This window comes from Ictidomys tridecemlineatus, chromosome 6, assembly GCF_052094955.1.
Source record: "Ictidomys tridecemlineatus isolate mIctTri1 chromosome 6, mIctTri1.hap1, whole genome shotgun sequence".
NCBI lineage: Eukaryota > Metazoa > Chordata > Mammalia > Rodentia > Sciuridae > Ictidomys > Ictidomys tridecemlineatus.
Genome location: NC_135482.1, coordinates 75,434,594 through 75,449,369, shown reverse-complemented (window position 1 = coordinate 75,449,369; position 14,776 = coordinate 75,434,594). Strand labels below are relative to the sequence as shown.

Below are 14,776 nucleotides of genomic sequence, written 5' to 3'. Positions count from 1 at the left end.
TTACTTATCAGTATAATTTGAGGAAAAGAGAAAATGTATAAAATGAATGTGCTTCCTGATTAGTACCTATGGTTTAAAAATGGATAAAAAAATAAAATTATGGCTTCTGCTGTGGTTTAAAAGTGTCCCCTCATGTTCATGTGTCAGATTTGTCATCCCCAATGCAGCAGCACCTAATAAAGGGGTGATTCATTTACTGAAAGCTCTGCCTTCCTGAGTGGATTATGTTGTTATTCTAATAGTGGGTTAGTTATCAAGAGAGTGGCTTGTTACACAAGTGAGCTTAGCCCCCTCTTGGTCTCTGGTTCTCTTGTGCCCTCTTGCCCTGTCACCTTCTGCTATGGGATTACCACAACATGAAAGGCCATACCTGATACTGGATTTCCCTGCCTTATGAACTAAGGGAAATAGATTTATTTTCTTTATAAATTCTTGATCTGTGGTTTTCTGTTATATCAACACTAAAGAGTCTAAGCTTCATAAGTCTTCATGTATTTTCAGCTTTATTTACTTATACTTTTCTGTATATTTTACTTTAAGAAAACCTTCTTGAACAGGTTTTTTTCCTGTGCAGCTGGAGCCAAAACAAAGATGTAGGAAAATTCCAGGACCGCATGGGATGGGGGTGCGGGTGTGAGCAGTTTCACGCCTCTAACTGAAAATGGGCTCATTTTTTTTTTTCTCAAGGGATCAGGCTTGAGAGAAACTTATATACTCTTCCCACAGGTGTTTTATAAAATCCCTATATGTCATTGTTCCCAAGAGATGGATTTGGTACTCATACTTTGTCATTCAGGAGAGCTCTGTGGAAATCTTCTGAAGCTACTTCCGTTTTCCCTACTGCTTATTTTTTTTTTTCTAAAATTGACATCTGGTTCTATCATTTGGAAGATCATGTAATCTTTCTCCAAAATCAGGATACTTTTGAGTGAATTGTTGTGTTATCAATGGAGCCAGGATAGTGGAAAAAAACAAGTCCCTGTCCTGGCATTTGGAATGTAGAGTCACCTTGCCTCTCTCAACCTACAATCCTTCCAGGTCTCGCCTGAGCCATCTGGGCCAAATCTAAACTTCCTAAGACATCCCATTAGATCTTGGAGATTTGATCCCTGGCTACTCATCCAACCTCATTCTTCTACATTCCTCTTCTGCCACTTCCCTATCTATATTCCTTATCTGACCACATATTACTTTCTTAGAATTTTTTTTGGGGGGGGATGTGATGCTATTTCATATACTTCTGTGCATTCTTTATCTTACTTGGCCACCTGACAAATTCTTATTTATGCTTCAGCAATAAGACCTAATAGTACTTATTCCTTGTAGCCCTGCCTTTCTCTTCTATTTTTTAATGGACTTTGAAGCCATACTGACCACTCTAACCCTAGTATTGGGTTCATAGATTGGCCTATAATCCTCTTACCCCACTCTTTGAGCATGAAGCATTTCAAAAAGATTATTTTTTTCTTTTGGGTATGATATATATAATATGGCACAAATTATCTAGGAAAAACACTGAAGGCCAAAAAAACCTACTGTCCTAATTAAAAAATTAATGCTGATTCAGGCAAGTTATAGGTGCCAGATTATTTACAATTTACAAAATAATTTTCAGTTTTCAGAAGTTTTGGGTTTTATAATTGTGGATAAGAGAATTATAAAATTCAGATGTGTTTTTCTTCTCTAAACATTGCCACCCCATCAGTACATTTGTTCCTTGATCCTTCAGAACAGAAATCAAATTTATTCACCTCTTTATGTTTAGTGTCTAGTATGTATCACATGGTCAAAAGATGTTGGTGGATCTACTGAACTCATATTTTGGGAGTTATTTGAAAAGGCACATAGCTGTGTAGATTTCTAGGTGTTTGGACTAACTGAAAGTTGGGTGGTTTGGAGGGAAGGTACAGAACTCTTCTATCTTATACTCTGTAGGCATTTAGACCTGAGTTCAAATGTCATCTGCAACCCTGTGTGACTTTGAGCAAGTTGTTTAGGTCTTCAGAACCTTGGTGTAAAATAAGGGTAGTTGTATTTTTTTCATAGGAATGTTGTGATGTTTCAATAAGGAAAGGTATTAAAATTTTGGGCATTGTATATTACTCAAGCATTGAAAATGAAACCAAGTGTTTAATGCTCAGGTCTTTATGAGTTAATTTTTTTCCAACAAGCTACATTCCACAAAGTGAAAGAAAAATCAAAAGATGGGAGGGGAGGGGAGGGGGGATAGTAGGGGATAGGAAAGGTAGCAGAATACAACAGTCACTAATATGCCATTATGTAAAAATGTGAGTATGTAACAGAAGTGAGTCTGCATTATGTATTTGGGGAGTTCAAAACCCAATTGAGTCAAATGTATGAAAGATGATATATCATGAGGTCTGTAATGTTTTGAACAATAAATAAAAAAAATGGAAAAAAAAAAGAAAGATCAAAAGATTGAGGATTTAGGAGAATTTATAAAGTCATCAAAAATTTTAATGACATTTTTATATCTATGATTCATCATTGAACCATGATCTAAAGGGTGCTGTATCATGAATTTGAACTTAAGATGAAGTAGCCCCAGAAACATGTTAAGTCAGGTGTTGAAATGGTCAGATATGCATTTCAGAAATAGCAGTCTGGCCAAAGAGAAGACAGAAAAGGAGACAAGTCTGGAAGAGGAAAAACTGATTGACTCAGTGAAGAGTGCTCTGGTTCAAGGGAGAGTTATTAAATCAGGAAAAAGAGAAGATTCAGGAGAAAATTTGGAAATCAACATTCCAGTGAAGGAATGTGAAGGAAAAAGTTCTAGTGAAGAAGTGTGAAGAAAAAGAAGGGCAGGAATATGACTCACTGGGAGACAGGCAGGATGGTGAAGAAAGGAAGACCACGATTTTGGTTTTGGCTGAAGCACTTGTGATCATGCAAATAGAAATTTGCGTAGGCTCTTGGTCATGCAGACAAGACTGAAAGACTTCCTTAAATAGTGGGATCTGAATCCAAGGAAGAGAAAAGTTCCTCAGTAGAATCATGAGTCCACCAATATTTAAAGAAAGCGAACTTTAAGGAATAAGAAGCCTGAATAAAAGACTGGAAAAGAGGATAGGGATAGGAGCATGGGAGGAATAGAGGAACTCTAGATAGTGCAGGGGGTTGGGAGGGGAAGGGAGAGGGCATGGGGTTATAAATGATGGTGGAATGTGATAATTATTATTATCCAAAGTATAAATATATATTTATGTATAAAGACACTAATTGGTGTGAATATACTTTGTATCCAACTAGAGATATGAAAAATTGTGCTCTATATGTGTAATAAGAATTGTAATGCATTCGGCTGTCATATATAAATTTTAAAAAACAGCAAAAAAAGATATGAAATAAAAATCAAGTCAGCAGTTTTTGTAGCAGCTAGAACAATAATATTTTAAGGAGTGGTCAACAGTGCAAAGTGTTAAAATAAGCTCATCTGAAATAAGGGTTGACAAATTACTATTAACATTAATAAGTACATCTTTAGCAAATTTGATGAGACTAATAGAGAAGAGGCTATTCGAACCCCACGAATGTGGTTTAAGAAAAGAATGGCAGTCTGTGAGTACAAATAATTTCTTTAAGAAATTGTACTTACAAGAGGAGTAGAGAGGGGGCAAAAACTGGAGTAGCACACGGAGTTGAACATTTTTATTAGGTAGGATGTTTCAGCATGCTTAAAACCAGTGAAAAGGAATCAATAGAAAAAAGTTGAGTGGAGTAATTAAAAGTGAAGTCCCACAAAAGTTGACAAGGGATGGAGTCTGAAGCAAGGGTGAAAGAATGGGATCACATTTTCCTTTGTAAGAAAAGGTGTCCATTTTGGGTGCTGATCAGTTTTACCTCAGGGCAAGAAGTCAAGGAAATTTTTATTTATAACTATTAATATTTTTCTATCCAAAGAGGGAGTTAGAGAGTCAACTGACAATTATTTTGCTACATTTGGGGATAATTTGGTGTGTCAGTCAGCTTTTGTCACTGTGACCAAAATACCTGGGACAGACAATATGGAGGAGGAAAGGTTTATTTTTGGCTCATAGTTTTAGAAGTTTCAATCCTGTGTCCAGCAGCCCCTTTGCTTTGGGCCTGTGGCTACACAGAACATGGTGGGGAGGGTGAGTGGTGGAAAGTTGTTTATCTCATGGCAGCAAGGAAGGGTAGGGGCAAGATATAGCCCTCTGGGACCTACTGCCTCCAGCCATGCCTGCAGTGCATACAGTTCCCAGTAGTCCTTTCAGCTATCAGTGGATTAATCCACAGGTCAGAGTCTTCATGAACTAATTACTTCCCCAAAGCCCCACCTTTGGGCGATACTGCACTGAGAACAAAGACTTCCACATGTCAGCCTTTGGGGGACATTTCTGACCCCAAACCATAACATTTGCAGTATTTAGAGGGTAAGAAAATTTTGAAACAGGATCTACAAAGAACAGGAGAAAATTGAATAGGAAAAAGTAAGATGCCCATTCAGCACAGTGTTGAAATTGGAAGCTAATAAGAGTGATATGAGGGCTGGGATTGTGGCTCAGTGGCAGAGTACTTGCCTGACATGTGTGAGGCACTGGGTTCAATTCTGAGCACCACATAAAAATAAATAAATAAATAAACAAACAAATAAATAAATAAAGGGAAAAGTATTGTGTCCATCTACAACTAAAAAAAATATATATTTTCTTTTTAACAAAAGAGAGTGATATGCGTCTGCCTGGTTTTAAAATCTCCTATTCAGTTGCTTTCAGGTAGGAAAAAAGAAACAGTTGTATTTATCCATGAGTGAGGTTTCTGATTTGTTTTTCAGGAGAATGTAATAAACTCCAAGTGAAAGTGACTGCGATGATGAAATGAGGCATCCCAGGTATGATGATGTACTCATTGATGGGGACTCACAGGCAAGCAGGAGGTGAAGTAGGAAGGAGAAAAGGCTCATGAACTGGCATTCCTGCTGAGAAAGACGAACACATAGGAGCTTTGTGTGTGTGTGTGTGGGGGGGACTGAAATACTTGAATTGGTAATTCTAATATAATATTGTTTGCCATAGTAACACATGTTTCAGCATCATTATAAAGGGGAAGTGGTAAGGCAGAGAAGAGAATACTGGAGGCAAGGGGCCAACTGCTGGGAGGCCCAGGTGATGAATATGAATGGCTTGTTTGTGCCACATGAACTCCTAAGTTACACATGACAATGAGTAAACTTGATGACTGAGCTCTCTCTCTCTAGCTTAAATTTTCAATGTCTCCAGATAATTAAAAAGAATCCATTATATGATATGCATCCTATTATATCTTGGTAAGATTAGGAGGTAATGAAATTTACACAGATTAAATTAGGCTGTGAGATAATGAGGTTTAAAATTACTCAAACTCTAGTTTGATTACATCCATTTGCATAAACATTTCTCTACCACTATGTATTTACTTATCTCCTTATCTGTCTCTTTGTCTGAATATACATCTCTACTTTAACTATAAACATTTTACCCTTTTATCCTGTCTTAATATAGCAAAATGAAGCGACAGAGTTCTGAAAAACTGACAAAAGATCATGCTTATTAGAAAACACAGTAAATGCTCCAAATGCGAATTCCTCTGAAACATTTAGAAAAGCAGAACTTTGTCAGCGTCTATCTAACCAGGCCATCCCATGTGTGTCATCTCACCCATTGTGACTCATGAACACTGTTAGGTCCAACTGCTGTCACCATGGGCCTGGTCATGATCATGGGGAAAAACACAGAACAGTTTTCATGTTCTTGATTCCAGTTACCACTGTCTCAATTAGTACACTTATGTGTGTGTCTTTCTGAATTGTTATTTTTTAAATTTTAAATTTCTAGTTACCTTTAATGTTTTAAGTTGCATAAAAGTCTTATTTCACATATAAAAACGATAACTTAGTTGATGATATTTTTCATGTCTTTTGTTTCACTGGTTGCTCCTCACTGTGGCCTGAGCACTGGTTGCTCCTCATTATGAAAAAACAAAGGCACTATCAATTCTGGATCAAAAATCCACTCAGAAGAATCATACTCAGAACTTTAGTTTTTAAATTATTTTAATCTACTTATTTCATGTTTTCCTTTTTATGGTTTTGCATATGTAATATATGATTTTTAAAATCTCTAAGTTTTAAAGAGATCTTTCCATTAGTATAAAATGAAAGAATCCTATAGGATAAGAAATTTATCCTATAGGATAAATTTCGTTAACTCCTAATCTTACCAAGATATAATAGGATGCTTTAAATTATGTGTCATAATTTAATTGTCAATATTCTGTTTACTTTCTTGGTGCTACATAAAATAATGATGTTACATCAAGTACTGTTATAATCAATGGCCTGTTAGATTCAATCAAATATGGTTACCAGTATGGTATTCAAATTTATTTAAAAATCTTTACATATTCTCATAATTGTGTAAATAATTTGTAATCTGTGATTATATATTACACATTTACATGAACTAAAAGAATCATATGGATTATCATACACTTAATTAGTAGCATCAGTGCAGTTCAATGCCCGGCACAGTTGCTTTTACATAGAAAATGCTTAAAAATATTTGTTGAATAAAATCATATGGTGAAGACTGCCTTTTAGATATATTAATAACTCCTACTGTAACATTATAAATGAATTTATAATGTAACATTATAAATTCATTTATAAATAAAATCAGGAACATAATAAGCTTCTGATTATTTTGTTCATTATTCCTATGATTCCATAAGTACTTAAACAGAAGTAAGGAATCATGAAGATTGAGAGAAATCAATAGCTTTTGTTTGATGAAGATAATTTTTTAGTATGAACAAAGTGACATTCACAAACTTCAAAGTTGACAGTGAGGTTCCCTATTCAACAATAAAATAATAATAAAATAATAGATTAGACAATAGGCTGTAAAACATTTCAAAATCCACCTGAAGGGGAAAAAGTTACCAATATTAGCTCCTTTTCACCCCCTACCCCCAGATGATCCACCCTTCTGGCTCCAAGGCCAGCACAGCACAATTCAATTTCTCTCTTCTTCTCTCTCTCTCTCTCTCTCTCTCTCTCTCTCACACACACACACACACACACACACACACACACACACACACACACACACACGATTCTTAGTATCCACTTGGGGTTGGTTTTAGGACCCCCCCCCAAAATTCCCAAATCCATAGCTGCTTAAATCCCTCTGGTGAATGTAAAACAGTATTTCTACATATGCAATTCATATCTTCCCAAATACTTTAAATAATCTCTGTATTACTTATAATGCATAATCCAAATTAAAAGTTGTATTGTTTAGGGAATAATAACAAGAAGAAAAGTCTGCACATGTTCATTATGGATGTATTTTTTCCCCCAAATATTTTCCATCCATACTTGGTTGAATCTACTAATATGGAACCCATGGACATAAGGGGATTTCTGTGTGTGTGTGTGTGTGTGTGTGTGTGTGTGTGTTACATATATGTGTGTTATGTTTTATGTAACATATATTCATATATATTTTCCTGTTAATCTGAGTCATATTAGTGCCAGCTCTTACATTTAAATGGTACTTGGGATATATGTGGTATTATGAAGCAAAATAAATCTACCTTATTAGACAATAACAAGAAGCCATCTCTTTAGTCAGGATTATGTTTCTAAACTTGATCAGTGTTGGTTATCCAAAAAATGGAAATTGGCATTGTACAAGTTAAAAAATGAGATAATATGATTTATTGACTTTTAACAATAACACTAACAGGAGGTCCAGTTTCTTTGATATATTCATGCTAATTATGCCTTGGGATTTTGAATAAGATGACTTTCAGCTCTTTTTCCACTGTCATGTTGTTTCCAGTGCCTTACAGTAATGAATTTTAATTATGATATGAACTGTTAGTTACTTACCTTGGCCAAAATATGGCAGGAACATATTACAAATGAGACTTTGGTGAACTTTTTCCTAATAACAAATTAACAAAAACAATTTAACTGTTTGTTTTAATATCTGTTTTCATTATAGGCTTTTATATGAACACATAAAAAAGAATTACATTTGAAATTATGCATTTAAAGTTGTACATTTCAAACACACTAAAATCTTTTTCATAATTTATTATTGGTACAAATAAATTCTATTTGCCAAGAATATGAATAAACAAATATTCATATGGATTTAAATGAATATATATGCACATACTCAAGAATAATAAATAATGTTGTGTGTCATATTTAGATGATAGTAAAGACAAAGGGTTAGGATTTGAGTAATAATGGCAAATTGAGAGATTTTTATGGACACCTTCTAGTATGTCATTAATTGTATACAATGGCATAATAATAGTTGAGAGAACTATCCTTGCAAAAATTTGTTCCAGTGCCCTTTAGCAGCAAGAAATGCCCTCAAGATCTCCTCTTTCTTTTTCTTCTCTTTCTGTAACTTAGGCTGGCCTCTAAGAATCCCTGAGTTCTAATCCTCACTTCATTACTAACCAGTTTTGTGATTTGGGGGAAGTTTTAAATTTTTCCTTGCCTTGGTTTTCTTACTGACAAAATGATGATTCCCAATTCTAACTGGAATGATTAACAGCAATTCAAATAATGATATGGTTAATTTTTCCATGATATTTTCTTCTTAAGCAAACTTACATGCCTTCTTTTACTGTTGTAAATGCATATGTATACATCCATCCATCCATAAATACATACATACAGATGGCCCTGAGTTATGACTCTCCTGTGGTGCAAATACGGTAGAAACCATACTTTGAATTTGGATTCTGATCTTTTCCCATGCTAGCAATATGTGCTGCAATACTCTCTTGTGATGCCCAGCTGTAAGCTGAAGTACATGATCTGAGCACATTTAAGATAGGTACAGTAAGCTGTAATGTTCAGTGGGTTAGGTACTAAATATATATTAGACTTACATTTTCTATTTATGATGGGTTCATCAGGACATAATCCCATTATAAATCAAGGAGCATCTAGATTAAACAGATATTCCCACTTTCCTAGAACTTCAGTAAACTGAGTCGATTTATTGTGCACTTACAAGTTTAGCTATGGACTCACAGTTGTAACTGAACACACTCTGGAGAAATAAATGGACATCCATTTTGTTTTCATTTGCTTTTTCATGAGTATGTTTCTCATTATATTCTAGCTTTTAACTGGGTCAAGTGCTGTATTTCCTGCCATTATCATGGACTAAATATTTTGTAGACTTATCTATATGATATTGTATTAGACACTGGAGACACAAAGGTACAGGTATACCTAATTTAGTTTCACAGGGTAATTGAAAATTATTAAATAGAACTTATTCATTTACAAATAGGATTTTATTTTATTCATTCAACAAATATTTATTGAACTTCTAGGATGTACCATAGATCACTGCAGATTAAAGAATAAGCAAACCCTTGCCCTCAAAAAAACTTACATTCTAGTTACTTAAAAGTGCATATCATTAGTAGAATAAATTTAGATCAGGAAGAATCTAAACTTTCAAAAATAGATATAATTTTAATTAGCATTAGAAATTCCATTAAAATTTATGGTACTGTTTTTCTTCTTCCAACATTTTGTAAAAAAAAAAAAAAAAAAAAAACTTATAAACGAATGTAGATGTACTCCCAAAAATGATCAACTTTTTTTTCATAAAAGCAAAATTACATTGAAGATTAAGATATAAAGAAAATGTGATTTAAATGAAATGGACAACTATATAAAATCGCTAGCATAGCAATTAGATTTCAGAGATGCCTAACTCAGCAAAAGAAGAAATATAGATCTTAGTTTATTACAAGAATAAAATGCAAAAAGAAAAATCCCTTCAATATTGCCAGATATCCCATAATTAAGGGAAAATGATTGTTTGCTATAACTTGCTGGGCCTTCAAAGATAGTCTTCCATTTGTTTTTGGAGTAAATTGAGACCAAGAGCAATGTACATTAATAATCATGTGACAATGAGACAAGAAATAGTAAAAATTGGCCATTTTCCAGTGGAGTGATGATGTCAAGGAAGGAAACACGATGTTTTCATGCATCCCTTTTCACATGAGTATATTGGGCTTCAATTTTTTTCTTTCCCGACCTACAAGTCTCAAGGGAAATTTTCCACTGATAAATGTTTCTAAACTGTAATTCTTAAGACAATCAGGAAGATGTGAAAAACCTAGAGTTACTGTGATCCAAAAATGATAACTCAACTAAATAGTTTTTTGTTTTGTGTCTGTTGAGTAAACCTACTGAGTCCCACCATTCATTTTAAGCCCTAATTATGGTCTCAGAGAAAAATCATGGTGTAATTTTAAAAACTGTACTTAGTTATCTCTTTTTTTTAAAATAATGAAGTGCTTCAGTAAATTTCATTGATATGTACCTTCTCATTATCCCCACCTGTAAGAAAACGAAGAATACATGTATGAACTTATAAGAATTTATCTAAATTTTTGCTTCAGGATCTTTAGTCCCAAATTAAAATAGTATAAAAATGCAAAATTGAAACACTAATGAATTGAGTGCTTATTCAAATATTTATATTAAGTTTAGGTCTATGCAACTATTATGTGTGAATGTGAACTTCAGTGGGTTTGATTAGCTGTGATTTTATGAGGCCTGTCTTTCAAGCAACATGGTTTTATTGAATCTGATAGACACTTCTGCAATAAAAACTGACCTGAAATGAACTTAAATCCAGTTAAAAAATGATCATGTATATTCAGGTAGTTTATCTGAAAAATAAAAATTGAGAAAAACATATTGTTTTGTATTTTTCTAGACATTCTAATATTTATCATATTGTGCAATAAAATGAATTTAGTAGGTAACATCTATTTGGGGGAGAGGGAGAATCAGTGGTTAAAAAAATTCCCCCAAACCTAATTTTCCAAAAATTGCACATGATGAATGTTCTGGTATGCTAGTAATGTGGATCCATGTAATGGTTTTTAATCTCAACTATTCTAAAACAGTAGATTAATTAATATTGAAAGCTATAATCTAACTGGTCACAAATTTTACTAAAATATGAGACTGATCAACTTGGTTGGAAGGGGTCCTAAATGGCAAAACACTACTGCTGCTTCTCTTGCCAATGTTATGGTAAAGATGGTGATGCTTGCTCTTTTGGGCATTTTAGAAAAAGTAGGAAAATAGCTCATAAATATATATGATTCTTAACTCCTTTAATAATAGTGGAAATAATAACTTTAACTGGAATTACCTAACTCTCCTTCCTTCTAATTACTTTCAAAATAAATAACCACTGCACCATTAAATTCCATTGATGTCCTCCTACCAGCAAAGATTTCTCATTAAACAATGAGCAGAAGGATCAACTATGGAAGTATTTTTATTTAGGGACTTATAATAAAGGGCACAAGTGCACTAGTTAAAAGAAAATCTACAGAATACTTTGTAGCTGTGTAGCTAATGAATGTTATTAGATTTAATATTTAGTAAATATCTTTGTATCTACTTCATAGATATCTATTCATATTGGAAGTCTATTTTCAAATTAGTTTACTTCCAACTGTTGCATAAATTTGCAAATGGAAAAGGCAGACCAATCTTGTTTACCTTTGTTTCATATATCACCTAGCAAAATATCTCTAGTAACAGCCACTTAATATATATGTTCACATACTAAATTCAATAACTTACTTATGTTTTTCCTTTAAGGTGAGAAAAATATTCACACAATTTAGACTAATTTTTCTACATTTTTGTTCCCAAGGTATAGTCCAAAAGAAATTAGGACTACACACCTTCTTATACTGCTTAGGAAAAAACTCAGAAATTCATATAGTGTGTTTTACCTTAAACTTACATAGTTGTATGGAGTGGAAAGATTTAGAAGGCAGTACTATATTTGGTTTTCAACCTTCATGCATTTACATTACCAGCCAAGAAGTCCCAGGAAACCACTATTTGGTGTGTGATTACAAAGGGGTAGGAGAGGGTAATAATCAGTAGTTTTATTTAAATCATCAAATATAAATGACCAAAACATGGGGCCTTAAACTTACCCTGTACCCTATTCTCAGAGTCTTAACTTAATCCTTTGTATCACTAAAAGACATTTCAGAAGATATGACCCAATATCACCACAGTGGACTCTAAGGTTATACTATTTCTTTACCTCCTGCTTAAAGATCATACACAGGACAGAAGTATACATGATGCATGATGTTCATTCATTCCCTTACGGTGTTAATTGAATTTCATTCACTTAACAAGAATTTAATAGAAAATAGAATTTAGCAAATAGAGAAGACTCAGCTGTTTATATATTCCTCAAATATCTAAGTTTCCAACAGGTTGATGGCAGCAATTGTGTATCATTGTGTTCCAGGGTCTAAGCAGCGGTATCTCACGAACTGCCACGCAAAGACAGAAGCCCCTCTTGGCTCCTGTTGCCATAAGGAGAGAATACGAAAACCCTGCAGATATGCCACTTAAAACATGGTATGCAAATCCAAACCAAATCGCTTCCCACCTTTCCCCTTCCTTTGTCTGGGACTGCTTTGAGGTGGGTGGTGTGGGAAGCACTCATGTGCAGTCCTTTTCACGCTGGGTTCTCTACTGTCCTGCTCTGCCCAGAGCTTGTCCATCCAGCTCTCACCTGTTGCCCTGGCTACACTTAACCCATGAAACCCCACACCGGAGACCAAAAATGATCTGAGAAAGCAAAGGGAAAAAATGAGATCCTGCGGAAGGAAAGGCAACCTTCTAGTCAAATGCTGAAAAATTCAGCACAGGTGTTTTGTTTCCCAATGCAACTAGTCATTTGCCCATGTCCCCCTCCCCCACTATTGCGCGGGTAATCAAAACCTTTTCCCCCAGGAGTAACTAAAGGTGGCTCTGATTCGCCTCCTTCCCTCAAGCCTTGAGGGAAAAAAAAAGAAGAAAATCTGGCGCCTGAAACTTCTTTCCATCTCCAGATTTCTGATGGTGGATGTTCTCCATCCCAACACCCCATTTTATTCCAAGTTTCCCGAAGGTATAGGAATGATGCTATAGGTCAGGGTGTTGGGGACGGGTGTGAAAGTATGTGTGGAAAAGACTTATAGCCTTTTCCCTTTTCATTAGAAAAATCATACATGCTGAGGGTTTTGAAAGCGCTCAAGTACTCCACAGGTTGCTGCTGAAAGTTAACCCGATGGGGACTCTTTCTGTTCCTGAAGGTCAAGGCAGCACCCTGTGCAGGAGATTCTTTGCGTTCAAGCATAGATTCTCGTGCTTGGCTCCTTCGCGGAGCCGGTGACCCGCGACACGCAGGACAAGCTAGGGCAAACAGAGTCCCGCAGGCGAATCGCCCCCGCAAGCAGTCGCGCCGCAAGCGGTCCCGGCGTCTCCACCCGCGTAGCCTCTTTCACTCCAGGAGGTAAACCAGAGGCGTGGGAGAGCGCAGAGAGACCGGGTGCAGGCGCCAGGAGCAAAAGAAGCCGGCAGGCAGGAAGCAGAGCAGAAGCCCGGCTGGTAGACAGGTGGAAACCCAACCCAAACACCCCTCGCTCGAGGTCGCCAGCGGCTGAGTCAAAGGAAGGATAGAGGTAGGAAGGCGCGGCGCCCTAAAGATGCCCCGGGCACGGCGCACTAGTATCAGCAGCCGGGAGCTTAGAGCGAGCGCGCGGGGTCCCAGCAGAGCGCGGACACCAGAGAGCCCCCGTTACCTGTGCTGCCTCCGCTCTGGCTGCCCCTGTCCGGGGGAAAGATGCCCGAGCACTTCTCCCACTCCACCTGGCCTGCGAAGCACAGCTCGGTGACGATGTGCAGCGCCTTCTGGCACAGGCTGCTTACTCCGTCCTCTTTGTGGAAACTCATCGTTTGGTTTTTCTTCGGGTTTCTCTCTTACTCAGTTAGCCGCCCTTTCCCCTTTCTGTAACCTCTAGGCTGACCCTTCTTGCGCCCTAAGCCATAGCCAGCCCGCGGGTTCTTTGGCTGGTGAACGAGCAGCCAAGATCCCAATAACTCTTAGGAGCCTGGAGTTGGCCCCATGGCTCAAGCGGAGGGCGCTGAAGGCGAATAGGCACTGGCGGGCAGGAGGCGGCGGCGGCGAGGTTTGCTCCAACTCTCCCGCCACGAGAGCGAGCCGTGACTAGCTGGAGCAAGAGACCCGGCATGGAGTGCCGAGAGGAGGTGGGAGACGAGAAAAAGCCAAAGCCCTCCACTCGCAAGAACGCCCCCTTCCTCTTTCCAGCGCGTGTGTGTTTCTGGCGGGTGCCTGGCGGCGGCGCGTCCAATCGCAGCTCCGCGCGGGCCTGGGATGACAGGCGGCGGAGCGCGCAGCCCTCGATCCAGTCTGCTGGCGGAGGCACTGGCGCGGAAGGACTGCGGAGGCCAGGGGTGCTGGCGGTCGCGGGGAGGGGGCCGAGAAGCCCTCTGTTTTCCTTATACTTCTTTGAATCTCAGTCCCTCCCCACATCAGGCTCACCCCCTCTTTGTCTCTCCAACTTTTCTGTGCTCTGCAAGGTTCTGCTGTTGTGGAAAAGTCATTTTGGAAAATGTCAAATTAAAAAAAAAAAATCAAACCGCACTGCTACAAAGAGAAGAAAGACACCCCTTCAAAGTATTTTTAGAAAGGATTTCTAACAATGATAGTTTAAGGACAGAGAATTTTTTTTTTCCTTAGAGGACTTTAATACTAGTAGTAAAATTCACCATAATGCAATTTTCATGTTTACACAGTCCAGTTTTTCCTCCTGTATGGATACTATGAATAGTCAAATTTGAAGTCATTGCTTTTGGTTTTAGCCA

General features: G+C 37.0%; 1 protein-coding gene across 1 annotated transcript in view; it reads right to left on the bottom strand.

Moving 5' to 3' along the window:
• Syt10 (synaptotagmin 10) overlaps window positions 1-14,450 on the bottom strand; it is a 59,145-nt gene extending 44,695 nt beyond the window's left edge. The window contains exon 1 of the mRNA XM_005334032.4: window positions 13,693-14,450. Within this exon, the coding sequence (XP_005334089.1) occupies window positions 13,693-13,843 (151 nt within the window). The 5' untranslated portion in view covers window positions 13,844-14,450. The remainder of the gene's footprint in view (window positions 1-13,692) is intronic.
• Window positions 14,451-14,776: the final 326 nt, after the last annotated feature.